The 11,002-nt window shown below is 32.4% G+C and overlaps 1 protein-coding gene across 1 annotated transcript; it reads right to left on the bottom strand.

The window, feature by feature from the left end:
* Positions 1 to 846: 846 nt before the first annotated feature.
* On the bottom strand, positions 847 to 10,322 carry LOC126715144 (probable sulfate transporter 3.3). The gene is made up of 13 exons (XM_050415600.1): positions 9,876 to 10,322; positions 9,687 to 9,735; positions 9,364 to 9,571; positions 9,049 to 9,220; positions 8,010 to 8,075; positions 4,391 to 4,504; positions 4,169 to 4,285; positions 2,832 to 2,958; positions 2,318 to 2,604; positions 1,649 to 1,839; positions 1,475 to 1,560; positions 1,199 to 1,275; positions 847 to 1,109 (listed from the first exon to the last, which is right to left on the bottom strand). Exons 1-13 carry the CDS (start codon positions 10,170 to 10,172, stop codon positions 954 to 956), a joined length of 1,947 nt encoding a protein of 648 aa, XP_050271557.1. The 5' UTR covers positions 10,173 to 10,322; the 3' UTR covers positions 847 to 953.
* Between the last annotated feature and the right edge of the window lie 680 nt (positions 10,323 to 11,002).

The raw sequence follows: 11,002 nt of genomic DNA, 5'->3' as shown, positions 1-11,002 counted from the left end.
TGCTTTGATTCACAAAACAAAGAAAGAAGAAGACAAGAAACACATTAATATGCCTCTGAGGTGAGAATTTCGGATTTTCCGGCCAGATTCAAGGCAGATTTCGGCCTTTTTCGGCATGTTTCGGCCGTATCGACCGCCGGCCGATATGAACCGATATGGCCGATAAGGCCCGATTCTGGCCGAATCAGCCCGATTTGGAGCGAATCAAAGCCGATTCGGCACGAATCGAGCTGAGTCGGCCCGAATCTGAGAGAAAAAAAAAAAAAAAACTCAGACACGGCATCGACGCGCGGGCAACCCCATCGGACGCCGCGTCCCGCATCGGGCCGTGTCTGACGCGGGTGCGGCACCCTCCCAGCCGCGTCCGTGCTTTCTAGCCAAAAAAATAGGATTAATAGATGTATCTTCTTTTGAACTTAACCAAACTCTTGCAACTAGAGGAATGGTTGATTGGATGAGCTACACGCTCAAGACAAGAGCCATAAAGACCATCAGCAGGTTTTCTGCAAATAATATTTGATTATTCCAATACTACCTAACAAAGAAGCTATTTCACTAAGAAGAAGAGTGTTCTTAATACCAAGGGATCTAGTAATGCTTGATATATAGCCTTCACATTCCATACCCTTAATGCCTTTTTCCATATCCTTTGTGGGTGAAACCACAAACCTATATCCAGCCCATATGTTATCATAAAAGGAAATGTGTAAAGAAGAGATCGAACAACCTTGCCTAATTTGTTCTGATCCTTGTTGAAGTAACATTCATGGACTTTGGAATTGAACTCTCAGGTAAAATTTACAGCCACCAATACTTCCAGTAGGCAAATGAAATGTACCATTTAAATATGTGGAAACTATAATGCTTTATTTATATGCAATATTAATTTTATCAGGGTTTCTTGTCAAACACGTAATTCATAGTAAGCAATACTTTGTATGTGCCCTTTCATTTTACATGGTTGATGATTGATCTTTCATTGTTGATGAGAGTGAAGCTATAGCCTCTCCAACTGTCAAGTAAAGGCTATCCGGTCTCATGAAATCCTGAGCTTCATCTGCCTTCAGGAGTTTTTCCATTACCTCACCCAGAGGATTCACCAATACAAGCTGTGAAGCCAATTAATAACAATTGAAGTATGAGACTATCAGCAACAAAAGGATATAAAAGAACCATATAAGAGATTTTATGCACTTGCCTCAACACCTTTCTTTTCCATTGCTTTTCTCAAAGCCTTGAAGAGAGAGACTCCACTTGTGTCTATAGCACTCACAGCTGATAGTGTAAAGATTATGTGTGTTATATTTTGTAAATTGCATTTGACTTTGTTCAATAGGCTTGAAAAAAAAATGATAAATTGTTGCTCCAGAATGACAATAACCACCATTAGTAGAAAGTGCTTATTGGCTGAAGTGAACAACATCAATTTGAAAACATAATTCTAAAATTGAACTCATTCTAAAATTAACTTTACCTGACATTTCCAAAATCACAAATTGGAGGCTTGACTGTTTTTTACTATCTTCTTCTGCTTCAAATTCTTCAATCCATCTCAAAATCCTTTGTTGTATAACAAAAAGGATTTGATCAAAATAACTACATAAACTGACTTGGTTTGTTAATATAAGATTATAGAGTAACAACCAACCTTTCATTGAGATATGTGATATTAGCAAAGTTGATGGGAGCTTCAATGCTTAAAATGAGGAATCCAGGGACTCTTACAGCTTCCTTGTAATGGTGCAGATTTCGATATATGTGTGTCCCAGGTATATTCCCCAACATCACTATTTTTGGCCTTGTAATTTGCAGCAGGATCTTGAAAATGGATAGTCCAACCTGACCATCAACATCATTGTCATTCTTGTTTGGTATACACGTGTGAGTAGAAGTCCCACGTACAGATAAAATAAATTAAAGAAGTTGGGGAACTAATATAACATAACGGGGCTGAATCCCATAACACGCATAACACTTGAGCTTTCGGGTTAAACAGTGTTCCTAGTCTCTCAAAGGTGTTATCTCCCCAACAATTATGTGTCTGTCATGCGTGCGATATAATTAACACTTTTTTAGATGCCTTCATATTTATACTAGACTACTAGTTAGACAGTGCCACATTCTTTACTGAAAGAAGATTTTAGATTAACTACTAAGAGTTAAAATGATGTCTAGTACAACATCCTAAGCCAATTCAATGAGCAAAGAAGATGCTTAATTGTGACACAAACCACAAAGCTAATCCAAAGATGATGTTTTTAAATAAGTATAGAACCTAACAATGTATTTTCTAGAAGTTGCAGAAACTTATACATACCGCAAAGGCAAGGCCATCTTGGACAGAGATGAAAATAACACCCAAGAATGCACATAACAATACGATAAAATCGAATTTGTCAACCTTCCAAATTTGATAGGCAGCTGGGATATCAATGAGACCAACTACTGCCGAGACTATGATTGCACCCAGTACAACATTTGGTGTGTATTGGAACAAAGGCATAAGGAGGAGAAGTGTCACCATAACTGTCACTGACATTACTATGTTAGAGGCTGCTGTTTTTGCTCCTGCATTGTGATTGACAGCTGATCTTGAGAATGCACCTGCAATTCAATGCTGTATTAGAAATATCTATTTTGATGTGAAGCAAAGTCTTGAAACTTTAGGAAAAAAGCTTAAGGAATAGGATTATCTTCCTCTTCATTTCAACTAAAATTTATTTCATGGTTAAGATTTTATTTTTTGAATTTGACAACATAAATAGTTTCAAGTTATTTAAATTTTATAATACTAGTATTCACTTTTGAATTATGAAGGGGTAACTATGCACCTGTTGTAACGTAGCAAGAAGTAGAGGAGCCAACAACATTCATCAACCCAATTGCTATCATCTCCTTATTTCCATCCACTTGGTAATCCTTTAAAGCAGCAAAAGTCCTTCCCACTGCAATACCTTCCTGTTCCCAAAAAAGTTATAATAACAATTAATGATGATATTTATATTAAAATGTAGTGTGTTTGGCACATTAATTATTTGTAGCAAACACCCTCTAGTCTTTTGTTAACCAATGAATTAAAGGGAAAAGTTAAAAGGCATTTGCTACTTCATTAAATGATTTTTTATTTTAAAAAAATTATAGAGTTAAATTATACACAAATATCAATAAAAGTACATGATTTTTTTTTTAAAGTATTAATAAATCATTATAATTTTTTTTTTCTTTTGAAAAATTATACTGCAATTTATAATTTAACATTTAACATTCTTTAACTTATAACAAAATCCCTCCTCTTACATAATAATAAGACTTATTAATTAAGGGGGGAAATGTTAAACAATACTTGGATTTTGTTAACGAATACCCTAAGAGTATTCATTTAAGAAATATTACGTTTATAAACTTTTTATGGGAAAGGAAAAAGGCAAGCAATCTAAGGTTATGTGTTTGGTAACAGTCTTTGTTTTCTATTTTTAAAAACTTGTTTTTGGAAATATAAAGAAAAACAATTTTCTTGTATTTTTGAAATCAAAAACATATTTGGTTAGTTGAAACTAAAAAGATAGTTTTTTGAAAAAAAAAAAGAAAATACTAAAATATGTTGTTACTAGAATTTGAATTCTAATGCTAATTCATTAAATGAGATAGATTCATTAAATTAAATGCATGTTTTCATTGACTTTTGAAAATTAGAAACTGAAAAAACAATTTTGCATGTTTTCAGTTTCCTTCACAAATTGAATTTTGAGAACAGTTTTTGTTTTTTGTCCATTTTGAGTTGCCAAATAAGTTTTTTCGTCTTAAAAATAGAAAATTGTTTTTGGAAACAAAAAATAAGGAGAAAAAACAATTATCAAACATATCCTTATTTTTTTTTTACAGTTTTTTATATTTCCATTAGAGTAATATTAAAATTTTCTTAAAATGATTTATTAACAAATTCTCTAATGATACTCATTAACCGAACACTAATTTTCACTTAAGAGTTTATACAGAGGACCATTAATTATGGGGAGTAACATTAAATAGAATGTTATCATTCCATAAATAAAAAAGAATAGACTTCATGAATTCTATCATTTATTAAAACTACATAGAGTAATAAAGAAAATTGTTCTGGTTATGTTGTAAGTCATGTAACAAATAAGTAACCGACAGAGAATCTTACAGTGAGGGATAAAATGCCAGTGACAAGCCCGGTTTTCATTACCAGCCCCAGGTGGCTGCCATGGAAGTGCAACATGTGCCATGAAGGTGGGTTCAATCCTTCTTGTAATTTTCCAATCTGCCAAACAGAACCAATCGAAAACTTTAGTAATGATAGTGAAACATTTTACTAGTTACGAACTTTTTCTGTTTGGGGGTATTCATAATTCATGCATGAACTTACCACACTGATGCCATGATTATTAGCCTTGGATGCAAAGACTAGGAGAGTTGAGACGATCACAGACACAAGTGGTGCTCCAGCTGAAACCCAGAACAGCTTTGGCCTTTTCATGCTCTGCATGGCAGGCATCTCGATCAATAGTAGTCAATTATTGATTTGTCAAAGAAAAATATTATATACCAGGTCTGAAGTATAATTATCGTACACTCTTTATTACACCACCATATATATACGGTCACATTGGCTTAAATTATATTTTAACAATGTGATTTTAATTAAAATAGTGAACATAATCTCACAATTTTAACTAAAATAGTGTTTTTCAAAATATATACGGAGCACAATAACAAATGTGTACGAATATTTTTCCATATGGGAGCAGCAATAACAAATATGTTAGAATATTTTTCCATATGGGTCAAGGATAGGGGCCATATTAACTTTTTTTTTTTTTTTTTTAATATGGCCCATATCCTTGACCATATTAAAAAAAAGTTTATATATATATATATACACATGGCCCCTGGACAAAAATGAAGAACAAAAGGTTCGTTAAAAAAAGAAGAAGAAGAAGAAGAACAAAAGAATAAAGATATTATACACATAGTAGTATAGGTCTAGACCATTCAATCAGGAAATAGCCAGTATCCAATATTGGACAATTAAGTTAAAATATGGTGTATAGTTAGGACAGTATGTACCTCAATAATTGGTAAGGCCTACCATAAAGAAAAAGAGCATATATAATTTGTGTCATTGTATAATGAGTCAGAAAAGAATAATAAAAAATCCGGAAATAAAATTTTTCTTTTTGATGAAAAGGACTAGCAATTTATATTAAGATGAAGATGAATTTCATACATGGTGAGTCAAAGCCGACTCAATGATAACTGGATTTTACCATAAATAAATTGAGTTGGAATATGATTTACTATTAGTCATGGTGCAGATTTAACAAAAGTTTATAATAAGTTGCGTACTAGTAGTCTGTTACAAAAAAAATTGCCACGCGGACTTAAACAGCTATTAATGCCACAAAAGTGACTTGATCTTTCTTTTTTTTTTTTAATTATAGGTTTTTATTTTTTATTTTTATAATTTAATTATTGGGTGGAAGGATTTTAATTCTTAACGTCTATGTTGGAAATTTTTTTTTTGAAAGACCATTATTTTATTCCCAATTAATTACTTAAGGAATATTTTTTTTCCAAAATTTTGAAAATATTCTAGATTAATGAATTAAATACAGAAAATAATGATATAATAATGAAATAAAATAAAAAGGAAGTACGTGAGTGTGTCAAAATTTTCAAAGGTCATAGTTTTAGGCTTAGTTTTTATTTTTGATTTTTTTTTTCATTTCATATAATTTTCTATATAAAACTATAATTTAAGCTCAACTTTTAAGAAAGCTATAATAATCACAGTGTTTAACTTTTAATAAAGTTATAATAATCACAATATTTCTTGAAGGCTTTGAAGAGAGAAAAGAGAGGCGTTTGAAGCTAATGAGAGTGAACATTGTAAAGGGTCAAATGAGAGTTTTTTTTTTATTTATTTTTTTTTATTTATTTTTATTTTTTATACAAGATAGAATTCTACTCTAACCTAATCTAAGTGTATATGTGTGTGAAACTCCCTCCTGGAGACTTGAACCCCGGCCCTTGCCCCCCACACCCCACAAGCATTTATACTTGTGAAGTAACCACCGCACCAAGGGTGCGCGGTGGTCAAATGAGAGTTATATTAAAACAGTTATGTTACTACAAGCTAGACTACAATCCAATAATTAATTGGAAACACAAATATACAAGAAGAGAGAGAGAGAGAGAGAGAGAGAGAGAGAGAGAGAGATTCATTTTGACGATCTTAGATCTAGAAACGTAATATGTTAAAATTCATTGTGACTCAAACCTCCCCTATTTAAAATAATCTTTCTCAAGATGGGACTCAGGTCAAATTATTGCTCAGCTTATTACTTAAGAGAGCACATGTGACTTTCTTGTCACAAGGTATGATCTAGCCACAAGATGTGACTTTCTTGTGACTTTCTTATTATCTAGCTACACTCCCAAGGTATGATTCCTATCCATAGAAAGCTACTATTAGTATTATCATGTTCAACTAGGATAGTCACATAAGGATAAGGTCATCCCACCTTACCTTTCTTATTCCAGAAAAAAGAAGAAAAAAAAGTACCTAATTAACCTTAAGAGTTAGGACAATTGTTGGAGATACGTATACTTTAGCAAATGTAGTGGTGTAAAAAATATGTGATTAAAAGATTAAATTTATCATATCTCAATAACTTAAATTTTTAGAACAAATAGCAATTTAATATGGTATCAGAGCAGAGCAGAAAATCATGAGTTCGATTTATGTCTCCTCCACTTGAGCTCACACGTGAAAGGAGTGTTAGAAGTATTTGATTAAATGATTAAATTTACCATATTCTAATAACTTAAAATTTTGGAATAATTTATAATTTAACAAATCATTCGAAATTTCGAATTTTCCCTTCCCCTCTCCCTTCCCCTCTTTTACGAGCCAAAACCTGTTTAATTTGGAACCTCTCCCTTCTTCTCTTTTTGAAGCCAAAACTTACTTATTTAATGTTTAAACATAAACATGATATGACCCAGTTAGCGACTTGTGCTAATTTATGCTTACAATTGAATTTTATAATACAAAAATAGGTCGGTTCCAAATCCACAATATTTCTACTTGTTTAGTTGTTTTAATTATTAAATTATGGGTTAAAATATAATTGTGTTATTATGTTATAGAATTCTTTTTGCTATAGAAAGTAGAAACCCTATGAAAACCGTCAACTTAATTAATTATTAAAATCTTTTTGCTATAAAAATCTAGATGGTACGTAGCTAGATATTTGCTACAAAGGGTTGAGGGAGAGAGAGATATCTATGCTTGGTCGCATTAGTCTTAAAACAATATTTTATGTTATGAGATGTATATGATTTGCTTTATCCACAAGATCAATTATATAATTGATTATTTGGAGGGTTTGAGCGAGAACTAGCTGCCGTGGATCAACAACTAATAAAAAAGTTTGCATCGGTATTAAAAAAATTGAACCAACTAAAAAAAACTCAATCATGGCAACAAATGACACGAGTTATACATGCATATTACAATCCAAACGAGTACGTGTACGAGTCTTTGCAATTACTATAACGTGAGCCATATATAGCCAAGACAAACTTCCTTTCGGTTTGCTTTTGCCTATGCTTTATCCCTAGGCAATTACTACCGCAATTGTGGAAGATATTTGAAGGTTTATGGGTCATATTTACTTACCAAGAAAAAAGGTTTTGGGTCATAGTATGACAGTAACTTATAATTTTCTTGTTGACCCCACTTGTGTGTATGTTTATGTTTGTGTTTTTCTAGGGAAAGTTTGTGATCCATGATTCCATGCAACCGTCAATTGTATGAACTATAAAATTGGTAAAAACAATCTATCATAATAAATACACATAGAGATCGAATCAATGAAATTATCCTCTACTGCATATTTTGTTTCATCATTTTTTTTTTGTGTGTGTGTGTGAAAATAAGTAATACTTGCAGAAAAAGAGAGTGAAGGGGAATAACGTACCACGTGTCTTGCCAATAATAGTAAGACAAGGAAGCAAAATCCCATGACTATAGTTTGCCATGACCACTGCAGGAAAACAATGAATTACATTAGTACCTAATGCATAAATATTAGCTGCAAAGTACCATGGTTTTAAAAGAAGATTTGAGTCACAACTTCTTGAATTTAGATTAACTCATTGTTAAATCGTTTATTTGCACATTTGTTGAAAGTACAACAATGAATATAGCAGCAAAATGAAAGATATTAACATTTTGATTTTAAAATAAAACTTGAGTCGTAAACTTAGATTAACTTTTTGTTAAAAAATCTATTTGCATGTTTGTAGAAAGTTGGTAATGAGATTTTAAAAAATTTTATTATTAAAATAATAAGAATTAGGATTATTTTTTATTATCAAACTCTCTCTTCTTATATTTATTATGCTAATTAGTGGCAGAAGTCAGAAAGTAACAGAAGGGAATATTACGTTCTGCACAATTCCCACTGTACTCTTTTTATTGTGTTGTTTATAAACTTTTATAAACATAAGATGATATGTAACATCAATACTGAGGTCATTTAGCACAGAATAGCAAAGGATTGATGGTGGTTGGCTGCTTGCATCAATTACCATAACAAAATTATACAATAAAAAAATTATAATAAACATGTACTATAATATAATGCTACGTACGAGTATTGAATAATTTATTTGGTATTCTTTTTTTTTTTTTTGAAAGAAATTTATTTGGTATTCTGAAAGTACAATGATATGGTATTATTGAATAAATTTGGAAAGTTTACTAACAAATAATCATGTCCTTTTTAAGAGTGTAATTAATGGTGTTATAATTATTAATTATTCCTATAAAAAAATGATTAATTATTATTTTTAGAAGAGTGTTATATATAATCCTGGTTAAGTAACTGTAGGCCTTTTCCAATATTGAATGTGTCAGTTAATTAGTATTGATTGATAAGAAAGTAATACTTCTTTTCTTTCTTTTTTTATTTTTTATTTTTTATTTATTCTTTTTTTTTGAGAAACCAGTAATACCTCTTTTCTGTTGTGGAAAACAGAGCTTAAAACAGGAACCAAACCCATTTGTTTGGTGAAATTAGTGATTCCAAGGAGGCTCTTAAGCTGTTGCAGAGAGACTATGATAGCAGCTCCAGCCATGAAGCCAATAAGAGTAGCTTTCGAAAGAAAGTCAATAATAAATCCAAGCCTGCAATTCAAACCAAAAAAAAAAAAAAAAAAAAAAACCAAACCTGCAATTAGTACAACTTTTCATTAAGGAAAGGAAAAAACTTTTTTTTTGGGGTGGAAAGATATATAGAAGAAGAAGAAGATGAAGAAAAAAGAGATCACCTTAATAATCCTAAAGAAGCTTGGAAGAGACCAGCAAAGAAGGTTGAAGAAAAGGCTAGTTGAAGAAACAAGAGGGGGTCATTGCTTGGAGACACTTCTTGCCTAAGCATGGATCCTAGTATAAGAGAAGCAATGGAAACAGGTCCTACTGCTAGGTCCCTAGAACTCCCAAGAACAGCATACACAAGTGGAGGGACAAAGCTGGAATCTTTATGTAGTGTAAAACCAACAAAAGAAAGAGGAGTGAGTCAGAAACAATAGAACAGTATTTGATTTAAATTAAGGTATAGAAGAAGTTGAAAAAAGGATATACATATACTCACATAGACCCACAATAGGAGGCAGATTAGCAAGCTTAGCATAACTGATGCCCTGTAAAGAAAAAAGGGTCATAAAGGAAACAGGTTCAATCAATGCATGGCATTTCATTATTTCACTTTAAAAAGCTCAGACTAAAAAAGTATGAAATGAAAGGAAATGTGAAAAAGAATATAGCAAGTGAGATGAGTAACCTGGGGAATGGCTAAGCTAGCAATGGTGAGACCAGCAACAATGTCAGATTTGAAGAGTTTGAGGCTGTAATTAGGACCCCATTGAAGAATAGGAAAGATATACTGAGCTCCAAGTATTAATTTCTTCTTCGTTGGTTGGCCTTTGAATTGGCGCAAAGGGTCATCAGGGAAAAAGGTTTCCTTGAGTCTGATCTTCAGCTTCTGTAAGGTGCTCATAGGGGGTGGTGTTACAACCTTGTGTGCTTCCATGGCTATTTCCAAGCAGTGAGAGTGCATGGTACTAGCTTTGGCTTCCATTGGAAAGAAAGTGGAATGTTTTTTTTTGCTAAGAGAAAGTGGAATGTTTTTTTTTGCTAAGAGAAAGTGGTATGTTTTACCTTTGATCAAATCCGAGCTAGCTTGCAAGCTCTCTTTTTATGTGAGTCTCCACCCCATCAATCAACCTTTCCAAGACCGCTAAAATACAAAGCAGTAGTAATACTTGGCTACTATATACACACACAGATAGATATATATATATATATATATATATATATATGAGATTTTATGTTAAGGCTTATCAAAATAGCAATGTTGTGGTAGTTGAGGCCACTTACTTTTTGGGCACGTTGACGGGCCTTGTCTATGGAAATTGGTCAATTTGGCCACATATGATTGGTTATGAAGGGTTGCCGCTTGTTGAGTTCTCAAAAATCATTAAGAAATATGCACACAAGGTAAATAGAGGGGAAGAGGTGTGAACAACATTGAAGGTACATAAACCAGTGTGCCATGGAATTAGTTGTGTGGCATTTGTTGCTAACCAGAAAATGGAATATTTTGGTCGAATATTCCCTCCTTTCTTCAGTTCTCTCTCATTAAGGAATGGTGGTTCACTTCTCTAGGCTGTTTATGAATTTTATGAGGATGGTTTTAGTGTTAAATACAGATCAGAAATGGAAGAGAGAGGGAGAGAGAAAGTGAAATCTAGTCGGTGTTATGTGATGCTAAGGCAGTACCTTTATGTGGATAAACCAAATCATATATATGTCATAACATAAAGTATTGTTTTAAGACTAATGTGACCAAGCATATGCAACCACATGGCAGTGATATGCCACAATACATGCATGACCTAACTTCTTACT

Source organism: Quercus robur, chromosome 1 (genome assembly GCF_932294415.1).
Source record: "Quercus robur chromosome 1, dhQueRobu3.1, whole genome shotgun sequence".
NCBI classification, from domain to species: Eukaryota; Viridiplantae; Streptophyta; class Magnoliopsida; order Fagales; family Fagaceae; genus Quercus; species Quercus robur.
The sequence above is the reverse complement of the archived record's forward strand: the minus strand, read 5'-3'. Positions and strand labels throughout refer to the sequence as shown.

What these genes read in the sequence shown, in the direction of transcription:
- LOC126715144 (XM_050415600.1), bottom strand. Translation starts at nt 10,172, where the DNA reads ATGGAAGCCAAAGCTAGTACCATGCACTCTCACTGCTTGGAAATAGCC. An exon ending in TTTTCCACAACAGAAAAGAG is followed by an intron (nt 8,076 to 9,048) that starts GTATTACTGGTT and finishes GTTTTCCTGCAG; the next exon opens with TGGTCATGGCAAACTATAGT. An exon ending in TGGAAAAGAAAGGTGTTGAG is followed by an intron (nt 1,110 to 1,198) that starts GCAAGTGCATAA and finishes TTGGCTTCACAG; the next exon opens with CTTGTATTGGTGAATCCTCT.